Source organism: Anabas testudineus, chromosome 14 (genome assembly GCF_900324465.2).
Source record: "Anabas testudineus chromosome 14, fAnaTes1.2, whole genome shotgun sequence".
NCBI classification, from domain to species: domain Eukaryota; kingdom Metazoa; phylum Chordata; class Actinopteri; order Anabantiformes; family Anabantidae; genus Anabas; species Anabas testudineus.
In genome coordinates this window covers 11,506,844-11,522,836 of record NC_046623.1, presented here as the reverse complement: position 1 = coordinate 11,522,836, position 15,993 = coordinate 11,506,844, and the positions used below count along the sequence as shown (strand labels likewise).

General features: G+C 38.9%; 1 protein-coding gene across 2 annotated transcripts in view; it reads right to left on the bottom strand.

Annotated features, from left to right (window-relative positions):
• Positions 1 to 15,993, bottom strand: part of tmem132e (transmembrane protein 132E) — a 251,276-nt gene that overhangs the window by 33,116 nt on the left and 202,167 nt on the right. For both annotated transcript variants that reach the window (XM_026372763.1, XM_026372762.1), the window contains exons 3-4: positions 9,965 to 10,105; positions 2,267 to 2,459 (exon numbers count right to left, since the gene is read on the bottom strand). In XM_026372763.1, coding sequence (XP_026228548.1) covers positions 2,267 to 2,459; positions 9,965 to 10,105 — 334 coding nt within the window. The remainder of the gene's footprint in view (positions 1 to 2,266; positions 2,460 to 9,964; positions 10,106 to 15,993) is intronic.

Genomic DNA, 15,993 nt, shown 5'->3' with positions numbered 1-15,993 from the left:
AGGGTCATTTAAAACACATTCTTGCTGAAGAGGTTAGGCATAACTGGCCTGCTGAAACCAACAACTGCTATAACAGTTGAAAACACATACACACCACTGACACTGTCTATGATAGAATTATGATCTCACTTAAAAATTCAAGGGCAACCACTTAGAGAATCAGTCATTAGCAATTTTTGGGTTCCGATTTTCTCATTGCACCACAGAGCCTTGTTACGTCAAACTGTCTCATTAAGCTACTCAGCAACCTGCCAAATTGATAAAGTTGGTCTGTTTGATTTGCACTGACAAGACCACCTTGTTTCTGCTTCATCAATCATACATCATGGGTGTTAACATTGTTCAACTGTGGCACTTCTCTCGATGGGGGAACAGGGACATCAACTTTTTTGCATCGATATTATTCACAGTCCAATTAATCATCACAGAAGAAAGGATGGATTAAACCTCATCTTTGAAGGCGACCACAGCGGCTACCTGCAGGATGCCATCACATTTGCAAATCAATAAATGTTGCTTGATGATCAAAGTTTTTAGCTTGACTCAAGAATGTTCTTGACCAGATGCCAGCACCCACTTCACTATACCTTCTGACAGCTTAGACAGGCATAATGAGCAGGTTTAGTTGACCTGACATGGTCTCAAATTTGGTTTTGAAGTGAATTGTGACTATTTATGTCATTGAACAATGTTGGATGTTCTTGATAGACTAATTGGAAGCACTCCCACAGTCCCACAGCGTGGAAACTTTCTGAATAAATAAAGCCCAACTAGGTTAAATCTTTGGTGTGTTATAGATATTTTTTTTCTATCTTTCCATTTAAAAGAAATGAAGCCAAGTCACAAGATTCTATGTCAACTAAAATCACTAAAGATGATGACAATATCAGTCACTTTGTACTGTTCTGTCTGGTTTGAATGGGTCCTGTGCTTACATACTGCAGCTAAACAGCTTTATAATCATGTAGCAATGCAGAATGCAGAGGTGGCAGGCAGCTAAGAGAAAGTACTCCAATAGTTCTTGCCATCTTGCTTCTTAATGTAAATTTTACAAGGGAAAGTCACACAGGCAGAAATCTAATTTTGCAACACAGCTAAACACATCTGGGTACAAGATGCATGCTAATCCCAAATGTCAAGGGGACCAGAGATATGAAGCGAACCTTATGTTACAACAGATGTGCCGTACACAAAGTCATAACTGCAGCTCGAGTATATTTAATTGAGTTTTAGGTGCAGAGAAGACTTGTAATTATGCAAATATATATCGGATAAACACTGATTATTCTGGTAAAATGCCTTTTCAATCTTTGGTATTCCCAGAAACACATATTATGTTTATTTATGTAGTTGGTAATATTTATGTATTTTATGTTCTGCAGCACACGTCGTGAAATGTGCAGCCTGACTAAAGACCATACAAGACTCCCTGATCTGTAAGTTATAACCTTTACCCACCATGAAAACTGCAAAATCCCCCTAACTCTCCAACTACACGCCACCTGCATCCAGTCTTCTATATTATTTACCAACTGCAGGTACTCAGGACCTCTTGCTTGATTAATCTCCATTTGTTCCCATAATCTCTTTACTAGTCAATAATTGTTTCCTTTTATGAGACAAGGAGAAGAGGCCTGATTAAAAGAGTAATAGACATGTTAATCTTCTGGGACTAGTTGACTTTCTTAACAATTAGCAAATCAGTACAGAGAGAGCAGGTGCTGATTGTATTTGTAATGACAATACATCGGTCTGTATTATGTCTGATGCTGATACACAAGTGAAGGCTGTCAAAGGCGAGTTACATAGTTTTAGTCTAGATACAAAAATGTCCTCAATTGGATTCCTGATGACACGACAAATTTAATTACAGGCTTTGAATAACCTTGGGAGCTCATACAAATACAAGATGTTTTGGGCTATCTGGATGTACTGTAGGCTGTATCCCGTGGATTCTTAAGGACAAGGAATGGTTAGATATTGTTTGCTCTGTGTATGCCAGCTGTTAAACACACTGCAACCCTGTACTTTAAAGAGATCAGCCAGGTATGATATGCTTTTGTGTGGCTCCCAGCATACCTGCCTCTACAAGTATGTCTTCACACAATGTGTAGTTTAGTGGAGAACATACTCACGATTCTCACAGTTAAATATGTGACTGTGCATTTTGGCATTTCATTGTTTATCTAGCTTGCTGTACATTTTTTAAATGTGTATGTATTTTTTGATTTAGCCCCCATAGAAATCTGTCTATTCCTTCACTCACCATGGCCAGAGGGATGATGGCCTGAATGTCCCGCTGCACCACTGTCAGCTCCGTCACAACCTTCTCGGAATCGGGAGGTGGGTTCTGCCCCTTGTAGTCGATGTTCCAGTTGATCCTTCTCGTCACCGAGAGGCTGGTGAAGTTCTCCATCTCGAAATCCAACTGCATCACCTCAACGTTGCCCAACACGTCCCTGTCAGACCATAAAAACACAGCAAGAATTAAAGGCAAAACATCTGTTACAGCAATGCCTTCTGGAAAAAGACTGTGTACAACAAGAAATCCTGGCACTGCATTCATTTTTGGTAACGACATAGTTGACTGGATAGAGTTAATTATTGAACATGCCATTTAGTGAACTGTCAACACACTATTCTGCAGCTATTTTTAACATTTTCCTTAAGTCACCCTTTGTTGAAAAAAAAAATATTTATCAAGGGTTCAACATGTGAAAAACGGCAGACAAAAGCTTTCAGGTTGAGCAGATTAATGTGACATGGTGTATTTTTAGTATTTGTTTATTATTCAGTGATTTTCTATATCTACATATCCTAAGGCATGTCTTTTTGAGAAAGGCAAGTAATTATATATATCTGCAGTTTATTTCCTTCTGAAAAGAAGTATACTGTAGAAGAGCTGAATACATCAATATCCAATAAGCTGTCCAAACAATTTGAGATTTCAGAATAAAAGCTATTGTTTAGCTCTTGGCTTCTGGTGGAGTGTAATCAGTAATGTTACGTATTCAGCACAGCTCACATAGATTGTCACACATACTGTCTGAAGAAAAGGCCCCATCAGAACATTTCATTCAGTCAGCACCGGTCTAAACAGCTCCTTCAGTTTGACTGGTGGGTCTCAGTATTCCTGACAGATACGAGGCAGTTAACATAGCTCTTACAGATCTTAAAGGTCACAGTGAACTGTTTACAAGCTCATGGTTCACGTGGAATACTGACATCCTTTTTTATTTTTAAATGTACCTCTCTCTGCTCACACACATAGCTTCATAAGAAAAATAGGCAGCAAAGGCAACATTAATTATATTAAGGTTTTGATTTCAATGCAAAAGCTGTAAGTAGACAATTAACGTGAGTGGTCTAGATTATTATTCCTTTACTGTTCAGCCATTATGATTAGTATTAGTGAGGAGCCAGACAAGAAAATTAGAGAAGAAAGTGCACTGCAAGTTTTCTCCTGCACTTTCATGAACAGCCGAGGATCTGAGAGTTCGTTATGGTTTATGCACTAGAAGTATGTCTGAAGTGCTTTAAAAACAGACACAATAATTTAAATAAATGGCTGCACTAGGTAACATTCAATCATCCTGGTAAGACAATGCAAAGATATGTAGTGAAAAAACCCATATAAACCTCACAGTGATGTTCAGAGTCAAAGGTCAAAAAGGTTTGCACCTTGTTGGCTTGGGTTAAATATGCTGTTGTTTTGTGTCCAGTTTCTCTGTTCATACACAATTTATGCAGTTTGTAAGCATAATGCATTCTGCTGAGTATATTCATTTTGTCAAAGCACCTATAAACCATCAATCTACAATCTTAAAGCCAATATACAATAATTTTACATGAACAATGGATGAAATTACAACATGTTACATTTCAAAGTGATGAAAACATACAGAGCAAATAAAGAGAGATTCAGTATTTCCCTTGAGCTGAAGAAAATATATTTTGACATATTTCAGCACCTTGTTTTGGTTTTAGGGCCTTAAGTTTTTTTTAAATTTATTCTTGCTATTCTCATTAACACATTTTTCAAATGCATTAGCTGTGACCTACAAACTTGGTGTAGTGCCCAGATATAAGACCGAAGTACATCCAAAAGGAGAGTCGATACTGGATTGACCTTCGTCAGGAGGCCAAATACTCAGAGTACTCAAAGACTCAGAATGAGAAAGTTGCTTCATGTGTGCATAAGCGTAACAGAGGCACTTTGCAAAACAAGAACAGCGCGTCAAGTTAACAGATGATAATATGTGCGTGTTACGTTTGCACATCCATTTGTTTTTCTATTCACTGGTGGCAATTAAAGAATCATTAAATTTTTTTATGTTTAGAATGAACTCAGAACACTTGATAAACTTAAATTTAGGAAAGGTCACATACTGAAGCACTAAAAGGAGCATGACTTTGTAAAATCAACAGCAACAGTATTTCATAAGCCTAAATTAAAACTCCAATGACTTCTATGCTGTATGAGAATATGGCACATCCTGGTTAAAGGGGGGCTTTTTCCTAATCCAAGGAGCAATCACATCTCCCCCTAATTGTATTTGTCAAAACTAATTAGCATAAACATTTATTTTGTAGGACACTGGAATGGACAGAGCTTTATGTATTTACATGGGGCTCTTTTAAAGCTGATGGCTGAATGACGGTTTTCTACTGGCATTGCTAAGGTATTTGATTATTATAGTTATATAATCAGTGATTGTCTCTGAATGAACAATGTGCAGGGGCTGTCAATAAACAATCACTATTCCCTTATCTTACTGGCCAGATTCTTCCATCTTAAAGCCTGAGTTTAGAGCTTGTGCAAGAAGATTGCACATTTCGTTCTACCTTTTACTTTCAAATAACAGTAATTGAAGCGGTTGTGTGGATTTGCTTCTGACCAATCAATAACTTTTGGGAGGTAGGCTGATTGTTCTAATGGCCATGCACATGAAATACCTGAGCTCTTTCTTTAGTTTCTCCCCTCAGTGTAAAAAGTCTTTGACCAAGATCTCCATTTTACTATCACAAAGTCGCCAGCGATGTAGAAGCGATAACCACCTTCCTGTTATGAGAATCCTGCTTGTTGGGCTTGTAATCCGCATGTGAAACAGTCTCACTGCTGGTGATGGGGCAAATTAAATCTCTCTCCACCCGTGACGAGAATCACTCCATCCAATCCTCACCTTTAGCTGAAAGTGAAGCGCTCGCTGTCTGTCCTTCACAAAAGCAGAGGCCCATCTCAGCCTTCACCCCGAGAGCCTTTTAATGAAAGCTGGATCAAACTATCTGTACGACTGTCTGCCCACAAAAGGTTCCTCTCAGGAACATCATGATGAGATCTCTGCCTATTTGTCTCAGCATCACTCACTGAAAACAAACACCCCGGTCTGTCTGTGACACACTGAAGCTGTCATCAATATGGCCCACTCGGCTGAGCACATGTGCGGCCGCTCAATATAACACCGACAGCCACCACAGCGGCAGAAAGGAAAAATTATGTTCACAATGAATTAATTGGGTTTAGAGGGCATTCTGTTTTGTCGGAGCGATAAGTAAATTGTAAAACTGTAAGTGAATGCAGCACAAAAGTTACACCCTCGTTCACATAATCAAACCTTCACATTTCCCTTTAGATTTATGACCTATCAGTCAATTTATTGTGATGCGACTGTATTTTAAAAACAACTACAGTAAACACACAAATGGTTTTATTAAAACTAATCTGTGTTTTCATCTCCACTGCTTTAGTAGCTGCTGTGCTACAGTATGTCTTATTACATGCCTTTAGGGCATCTCAGTGGGATTAGAGGGTGACCTTTTCATCAAAATACTAAATTATGTATGTGTTAGCTAATTAATATAATTTGAATCCACTTCATAATGCCCCAGAGAGAAAAAGAATGGCTTCACAATGACTACTCAAAGAAATGTTTTGGTTAGCTCCGCTGCTCTCTATTTTCCTCCATCATTTAAAAGATTAATTTATCACAGGTTTCATGTAATTATTCCCCTCAGCTTTGATAACAACTAATATAAAAAAAAAACTACTGACTACTGATGTTGGGCAAACAAAATTCAACATAAATGCATTTTTAAGAAAGTGGTGGGCGGGGAAAATGTAAGTAAGTGATCTCATACCAGAAGAGCGAAGGGAGGAAGTAAACATCGCTCAACAAAGTCCGGCCTTGTTTCCATTAAGTTAATGATGTACTGTCTGTATAGCACAAAGCATATATTTTAAAAGCTGTAGCTTGGAGCTTTTTCAAGACTCAGGGGGATTTCTTTCTTTGATAAGAGGTCTGTTTGAACTGATTAACAAGGAGAGTTCATTGGATCAAAGCGCTGCACAGTAGAGGGGCAGAGACGACGAAGGAAACTGTATATAGTACTCCCTTCCGTTCAATTATACTACAAACTTGAAGGATAAGTCTATAGTACTATAAAGTCAATACTATGAGAACACATAACTTGGCTCGATCCAAATTAAAAAAACAAGCCTCCCATCGCCTCTAAAGTGCAATGATGAGTTTAATGTTGTATCATTTGTGCCTGTGGGAGGAGTAACGTGCTGAAACTTGTTTCGGTAAACAACAGCTGCGTGCAACACATATGCATAGCTTCTCACATGTTTGCCATCACAGCGCGACTCCCATATTTAGTACCACTGGAGCTGTTCAAAGACCACGGCCAAAACCCCTTAACATCTTATCTGGGCACCCATGACATAGACACTACCGGGTTAAGCAGCTGTTCAACAAATAAACTTCCCCTAATAGCAAAAAGTGTCATTTTGTGCATTTCTGCTGATGTAAATGCAAAACAAACTATTACATCGTGCACACTAGGTAGGACAGCTTTAGCGGTGTTAGCAGATGTGGCAGACTCTTATTAAATGAATGAATTTGTTGTCCTGAAGGCAACGGTGGCATCAACAACATTATTCATTTAAAACTCATTGACGGCGATCAATAATACATCGCTTCATCTGGCATTAGAATGGGACTGTTCTAGACAGAGGTTTACAGAAGAATAAATATGCCGAATAATTCCAGCACTGAGTGTGATCTGGTGAAGACAGAATCCAAGATAAGCAGAGAATAATAAAGAGAGGGGAGAGATGAAGAGATCAACAATGTGGCCTGAAGGGAAAACACTGTCACCTCATTTCCTCAGTCTCAGGTAATTTCGAATAAACAAAACCAGATGTTCAAACAGAACCGGTGCACCAATGAGATGCAAAATGATACTGGAGTGGGGATGTTTGCGGTTTTTCAGGGGGAGAGGGCACCGAGTGTGTGTATCAGCGAGAGGAGGAGGGGAGTTTATACAGTGAGCAGTTACTCGTTTGCTGCTTATATGAATGAGAACATTTATTGAACTTAGAAAAAATAATTACAATTCTTCTTATTACTTCATTTAATTGGGTAATTAGGGGAATAATTGTCTTGAGAATTTGAGTATTTTTGGGCTCATTACTGTGAAGTCTGTTGAAGCCCGCTGCACATTCTCTCACATTTCCAGTCATCCTGCAGCACAAGCTTATGCACTCAGACAAGAAAGGATACAGAGTTGGGTGCACGTTCTTGATAAAATAAAGAATATAATAAGAAAAGCTCGGAGTAAATGTGATAACAGAACTATCCCCAAAACACAACTGAATCATTGTGAACTATTAAAGACGAATTGCAGGTGTATATTTGTCAGGTTCTTTTTGAAGAATTAAAGAAGCAGTTAAGTATTCACCTTTTTATTTCTCCCCTGAACCCCATAATATTTATGCAACTAAATATGCACAAAGTACATTTATTTGGGATATTGAAGTCTGGAATATATGCAAATGAGCATTTCCCATCAAAGTGAAGCAGACATTTAAAACATATGAAAGCAAAATATTGCATTTGCATGACAATCTATCAGAAATTTTCAGCACCTCGACTTATTTGAGCTGCCAACCAGATATAACAGAGCAAAAAAAAAAAAAAAAAATCTATTTATTCTGCCACTGCTCACAGGAAACAAGTCCTTGTACTTGAAAAAAAGGTCACACTGGATGCTAAGGCTGTGAAGGTAATCTTTTTTTTTGTTTCCTACATGGCCACCCCAAGTGAAAATCTGGTCTGAAGTGACTGTTTAAAATCTGCTTAAAGCTGCTGTGTATAGGATATAAAAAAGATGGTGTCTCACTGTGGTAGTATCAGATAACAAAAACACTGTCGCGTGAAAAAAAACATTCCAGACTTTACCAATTTTCACTCACTTTAGATTAGACATTATTTTTTTTTCAGTCATGTCACTATCAAGAACAAACAGGCTGATTTTTACCGGTGACATCAAACAACACAAATTTGTTGGAATTTATTACTTTAACTTTTGTGGAACAATTTTATATAAAGAAGACTTCACAAAATAAACACAAAAATACAAGTATTGTGAACCAATTTCACAACAATTCATTTCCACGAGAAAATCTCTAGAGGCATGAAACCCTTTTATATAAAAATATTTCATGCTCATGTTCATTCAGTTTGATGGGAATAAAGCATCAAAACAGAAACTCTTCCGTGACTCTGGTCTTTATATCTTTAGATGCCTATTGTTTCACTGTTTGGCTTTAGGTGGTCACAGAATTGACTGGCTTTTTGACAAAATGCAGCTTGACACACTGTTTCTCTGCCCATGCTTCACCCCCTACTGGACATTTCCCACATGGTGACAGGGTGGCAAAGATTACATGACATGGGTCACTAAATATAGCAAGAAAGGCTGCCACTAAGGTGCTAAGAAGTAAATAGGAGAGGAGTGGTGGACTTCTTTCTCAGGTAAAACCACTCTGTGTGTCTTCTTTCTTGCTCTTTACTTTCTCCCCAGCTATAAGAGGTTCCATAGGGACGGCAATATTTAGACTAGCAGTTGCTTAGGATGCTTGGAGGCTCGATGTTAACCAGCCTAACTCCCTGCACTTCAGTTCTTAATGAATTGGACGCATCACATATTGTGATTTATGGTTGCTAATTTTTAGTTGCTTTCTCTCAGTGGGACTAGCTCAGAGTCAGGGCAAACTGCCCTTGTGTACAGTAAACAGCACACTTCAATACCAATATGAAAAACCATCAGGCCTTACTGAAAATAGCCACCTGCTACTTTTTTCACTGCTTTGAATATCAAATGTTTGTTTTTATCTAGTTTTCATTTTCCTCCGTTGGAAGAAATCTCTGTAGGCAGACTATTCAAAATCATCACAACTATTTGCGTAGCTACATTCCACTGTTTGACAGTTTTTGTTTTTTCTAATTCTGGGTTAATCGTCCCTTTGAGTAGAAGAAGGACAAGGCCACGGAAGAACTGCTTCTGCTTGTTTCTCTCTCTCTGCTGCAATTCACTGGTCAAATCATTCTAGCTGTATTCCTAACAGCAGGCCGGGCTTAGCAACTCTTGTTTCACTATCACCATAAAATTGCATTTACCATAGAATCTGGCTGGACAGAGACCATTACTGTCCTGACAAATGTGCTTCTTCACTTGGCATAACTACTGAACATAGACGAGATCTCATCTCAAAGGTATGTTAATGTTGGCAGTCACAATCTGCCTCGTCTCGCCATGTAGACGGAATTAACAGCAGATACAGTGAGACCAAGCAGATACCATCTCCATTCATTTAACTGCACTGGGTATAAAGCAGAGGGTGCTTTAGTCACCGCTTAGGGGCAAAGCTGTATTTTATCTCCTTTAACTCCTGGGGCATTTACGAAAAATATTGCATGCTTTTAAAAGCTGCCTTTAATCAACGAGGGAACAACCACTACCATTAAACACGAGGAAACCATTTTTGGAGACCTTTTGTCCATTGTTAAGGAAGACAAATATCTTTGCCTCCGTGTTGCATGAGCGAGAGCAGAAATCAAAAGCTGCAGCAGTTGGTCAGACAGACGCAGTTTGTTTAGGCTCGGGGCTGTTGACTTACCCCTGTTTCACTGCTTTGTTCTTGTTCACTTCGATGGTGGTGATGGAATGCTTGGCACCGGACTGAACCTCCCAGTCCACCTTCCACTGAGCGTTTTTCGACTTGGTCTGGAGCAGGTTCACCCCCTTCTTTGCTTTGACCCTGCAGCAAATGACAGGGGAAAAAGAATGGGATGCGTCAATTTTATTAGAGGTGATGATTTATGTGCAAGGTCAGAGGTGAACGCCCTTTGAGCGCAGTGGACTTCCTCTTTGTATTGCGTCATGGCAAAAGCAATTCCACAGATGAATCAATAACATAGATGAATGAAGATGACAGTACAATGATACATGAGAGCAGAAGGCTAGGGCTGCTTCGGGTCACGGTGTTCACTAACACTTTCTATAACATCAAATCTACAAATCTGTACTATAACCACTGGACATTTTTACAGTATTGAACAACTCTGAAAGCCTCCAAAACGTGAAAACTAATAAAGTGATTAAGTAATGTTGGAATACCTGCAGACACAATCTAATGATACATACATACATATATATATATATATATATATATATATAGATATATAGATATATAGATATATAGATATATAGATATATATATATTTATATTGAAACGCTCACTTTTCAGCCTGCAGAAGCTCAGAGAGGACATACTGCACTGTTAGGTCAGGGTTACCTAAAGAATCTCAGGGGCTCATAGAAATCCACAGTTTTTGCTCAAGGACACTTCAGCAGGGAGTATGCTTGAATATCAGAATCATACTGCATGTTGTCTTTTAATATTTCAGGTTTTCACGTAAAATATTTCATCACTATAATGTACCGGGTGGAATATACATACACGCTAAAAACGTAATTTTTAAAACAGTTTTCATTGAATATTAATATTAATCACAGTTAGTTATACAGTTACTGGTTTGATAAAACTGGATTTGATACTGTACCTACACAGACAAACAACTCTGTATTTGCATACATGCACACCTGAAAGCCATGAAATACGGTAATAGCAACACACAAGTGCTAAACATCATTCTGTTAAGACATTTACTGTAGCTGTGGAAAGTAAATATGCTCCAATATGAAGCGAGCGCTTTTCTTAACCAATGATAAGGCCTTCATAACATTGTCAGTATTTACCATTATAAGCTACTGTATTTGTTTTAGCTACACAGTCACGATAGAAGCCGCTTTAGACTCGAACCTCAAACATCATGCAGCTGCTCCCAGACAATTAATAATGTAATAAAGACAATGTTTAGGTTCACTGTGACTTTCTGGAGACAAAGTGACATTTCTGATAAAACCAACACAGAATCGGTCTCATTCTTAATGTGTAATTTGCTGTTCTTTTTTCGATAAGTATCTTGATCACAGCACCGGTTTCCACCTCAAATAAAGGGGCCGATCAAATCTGATGATGAATAATTTGACATTTTCATTTACCAGTTGGATAACAAAACAGCTGCGGCTATGTCATTAAGGTGTCCATTGGCAGAGAAAACAAACAAATACAAAGTTCCTGGTTATCGTGACTCTGGTTATCTGACCACACTGCACTGATGCATGATGTATACAAATGGCTTATCCACAGATGTGCAGAGTCAATTGAGATTATTGATTAGACTGTCTCATTTTCATGAAATACAAGCCGATGATGAATTATTAACATATCTGGCTTTCAGTCGTCTGTCTTTTGCCTTCAAGACATATCATGAAAAAGCAGATTGGAAGATACTTTGGCTAGAAACTATGACTTGCGTCAATGCAGGTAAAACTCTGAGAATCTTGTTTTCAGGGAGGCACAGGGTTGTTATCGCCTTTCCACCGTGAGATCACTGCATTTCCACTCTGATAAACAAATTATTTCTGGACAAACTCACTGAAAGCATTATCTAAAATCATATTTTCCTCACGTGTCTCATTTACATTCAGCTCAAAGTTTGAGGCCCTTGCGACATCTTCCAGATCGTTCCATTTATATTTTTGACAGATAAAAAATTCTGAAGTCCCGTTGAGGTGTTTCCATTTGATACGCTAACCTGTGCTCAGTGCACTGACCACTCATCCATGATTTTGCAAGCAATTGACTTTCAGCTGAAGCCGTCTCCCCCTCTTCAGCCAAAGTAGGCACACATAGCTGAAGAGCTTAGAATCTGTATTTTAATGATACCACCGCCATCCTCGGTTTGCTGATGATATTTAACGAGTGATTTAAGCAAACTGTGAAAGCTTATCGTCGCCATTAACTTCTCAATAGTCGCCGGGCTGTTCTCAATGTATTCCACAAGTTCAAACTTTAAGTTTAACTTTTGCTCGTCTCTTTTATTTGTGTAATTTACTGCGTGCCAACTTAATGAGTATACATTCGTCATGCTGCACAAAAAGGGAACAACAAAGCGAGCCATTGTCCCCGCCGTCCAACATGATGAATATGATCTGATGTTACAGTGTTATCGGCTGCTCTTCCACAACCCTTAATAACCAGTTATAAGAATTCACACGGACAAGTCACCAGTATAAAAAAACTGCTACTGGTTAAGGTTGAAGATTAATTGTAGCTGTAACTAGTATAAAACAGCGCCACCTGCAGGTAATTGCATGTGGACAGAAGTTGTTTGGACACAGGACCAGTGCTGTTGTTTTCCCCTGTGTAGACTGTTCCAGTTGTTTGCAGTGACACCTTTAACACGCACAGCCTCACAAATCCCCCAGTGTCCTGGCAGACAGATATTTATTCGATTACTGTATCTGAGCTTTAAGAGGATTAGAGCTGAACATTTTCATATACTGTAAATATACAATGTATATCCACCTTATAAGCAGAGCGGCAGCCACTAGCGAGGAGTCTGATGTCATGTGTGTAGAGTAGTTTATGGACATGGCAGGTTTTAACAACTTAAAGAGGAGTTTAGGCTCCTCATAAATCGTTTTTACAGTTGATATTCACCGATTTGACTGAGTTAAGTCCAACATTTATACGCCATTTTGTTGGTATTTGACATATTTCTTCTTTGCAATATCAACAGTCAGTACAACTACTGTACTACAACTCCAAGAAATCTTCCTGTGTCATATCTATTACCAAGTGAAAATCGTGTATTTTACGTTCATTGTGTTCTGAAATAAACAGAAGAAACAGTTGTCACATGTTGCAACCTTTAAAAACGCTGTTTCTTGTTATTGCACCTCTTATTGTCTTCTTTCATCAAATCTTCCACATTAGAGAAAACACGGTAATTATCTGATAGAGCACCGTCAAGGGGAGATGAAACGGAAATATGTAATGTTTAAGAAATCATCCTGATCAAGCATGTTCGCTTTGATGTGAGTTGAAAAGAGGAAATTTAATACCCTCAGACACTCACTAAATGAGGTGACCCAGTTGCTACTTGATTACTGTAGCTTGTAAAAATACTGATCATAAGAAATGATAATTACACATTATTGTAGGGCATAACCACTTCTAGAGCATTTTCTGCTAGGGATGCAACCTTGGTGAGTAATAATGTGTATTTATATTCATTACCTACACTCACCACCAGCCTATAAAAGCCACTACATATTCATCATCATCTTTTGAGATAGCCAGCATATTATACAGAACCAATGTTTTTAATCAGACCGTCCTTTTCACAGACCCTGGTTAATTTTTGCGACGCAAATGAGAGGGGACGAAGCATTACCCACGGGAGCACCGCGTGAATTGGGCTCCCCATTGAACAGTGTTAATGCTGATTAATGAAAGAACACTGCAAATGGAAAAGCTGTACAGCAGTAATCAGCAGTAATACACACCCAAATTCTAAGAAGCTCTGCGTGCCCTCCTCCTGCTGCCACACAGGAAAAGTGAAGAGGCAGTGGGAGCCACTTCAGCTAAGACAGAGCTATTACTTACTCATTCTACACAGATGCCTTCTGCCATGGCAACACCTATTAGACTGTGAGTTGGCGGACGGACTGCTAAATAGGAGGGCTTTTGGTCAACACATTCCAGGCCAGATTTCTGGAGAGCCTGTTAGTTTTCCCTAAGGTCTCACATTCAGTCTAGTATTTAGTGGCAGAATAAGTACTGTGCCGGAGCATGAAACAACCGCAACGCCGAGGTCAATCGGTGATCAATACTAAATTTACTTCATCAGCTGCAGTAATTTTGTTTTCAATTTTACCACAGTCAGAGTGTGGAAAAATCCACACATAGTGCATCTGTAAGCTACTTATTCTGCCTCAAACTTAAACTAACATTAACTAACTTTTAACAGCTAAACTGTTGACCAACTAAAAATATCTCAATGTTTTGCATGACCTTTATTCCAGTCGCCTTCCCGTCCCTTCCCTGCCGCCCGCTGTGTCTCCATGCTGCTCGAGAGTTTGGTTCACTCTCCACAGGGCACAGAAGACCATGTCCACATGACCCATTTATGACACTTGCTCCCAGAAATCATGTCAACTGGCATGCCACACATTGTAATTTAATCTAATTGGCTGCTGTTAATAAATAATGAATGCAAACCAGAATTAAATCACATCATTGCTCCCTAGTCTTTCATTTCTCCTTATTGGCTCTCTTAAAGAGTATTTATTGAAGACATTTGAGACAAATGTCCCCACAGGCAGAGCAGTGATGAAAACTGGAATTTTTCCAGAGCATAATGAGACTTTAAAAAGTGCATTTTTAGACTGTCATCACTTTAAATTTTGACAATGAAATGAATTTTTTACACTACACATGTGTAATGTATCAGATGCATCCTCCAGTAGAGACAGAAGTAGTAGTCAGGCTACACTATGTTAGGTATTACTTGTTTCCCTTTGGAGAAAAGCATAATGACCTCCAATGATGATATTTAGTAAGCGTCTGAGGCCATGTTAAGTTATCATTTCAGACACAGGCAATGATTGGATGTAATCATTTGATGCTTTTTTAATCAAATAAATTATAATGTGTTCAAATATGTAACATGGCCAGTATGAGACTGGTCGACCCAGATGTTTGATACAGGTGTTTGCCAACAGCGCCATGCTCAAGAGGCACAGCAGAGCACACTAAAACACAGTTTCACTAAATACATTTCCAGGCCTTCGGCTACCTGGCTAGGTTTAACTGAGCAGTGGCTGCCTATTAAGACTCAGAGGTAAAACTATTTCACACCTGGAAGACTCTGCTGCAAGTGTAACTTTGCTGGGTTCAATGTAAGAAAACATTAAACTACAAATGGCTGCATTTATATCACAAGTTTACACGAAGAATTTTCTTCTCATATTCACACACACTTGATGGGAGTAATTTGAGGTTTCAGTGTCTTGGCCGGAGAGACACTGGACACTAACCTGTTAAGTGCACTTTTCTTAAATAAACGCTTTTTCTGACATGCTCCTGTGGACCTGCCCTTCTTAAACATGTCAATAACCGTTTTATAAAATGTTCTGCATCAGAAAAGGTTTCCTCGCAGTAGACAGCAATTGGAGTGACAAACATGGCTTCGCCCTCGGATCACAAGCAGCAATCTTATCAATCATTTCATGCACTTTGATATCTATGGTGTTTATTTTCAGTAGTAAACAGCTTTGAGGTTTTCTCAACAGCAGTACAGAGGCATACAGCTGGAAAACCAGATGGGAGGGTGAACCTGCCAGGGACGGACTTTTTAATGGGAGGCTCTGAAAATTAGGATATGAGGAGCTGGGGAAATATCACAGAGCAGATTACAAATTTGAAACTGCAGCTGCTGGTTTGCACATGCTGGGCTGATTTATTTCTTGTAGGTGAAAATGAGCAACGCAGTGCAGTGATAAATGTGGCTTCTGCAAACGCACATTCACCGATATTAACACCCAAAATCTCCTTACAAAAACAAAGTTTGAACCGGGGCCGTTTGATATTAAAGTACATCAGAGGCGCTGTATTCCAGCTTACGGTGTGCTCTGTAATTAACACAAACAATAAAGTCACATTCGGCTGGAAGAAATGTGAGCCAGATAATTACAGGAGAGACGCAACTAAAACATCTAATGTCGAGGTAAGAT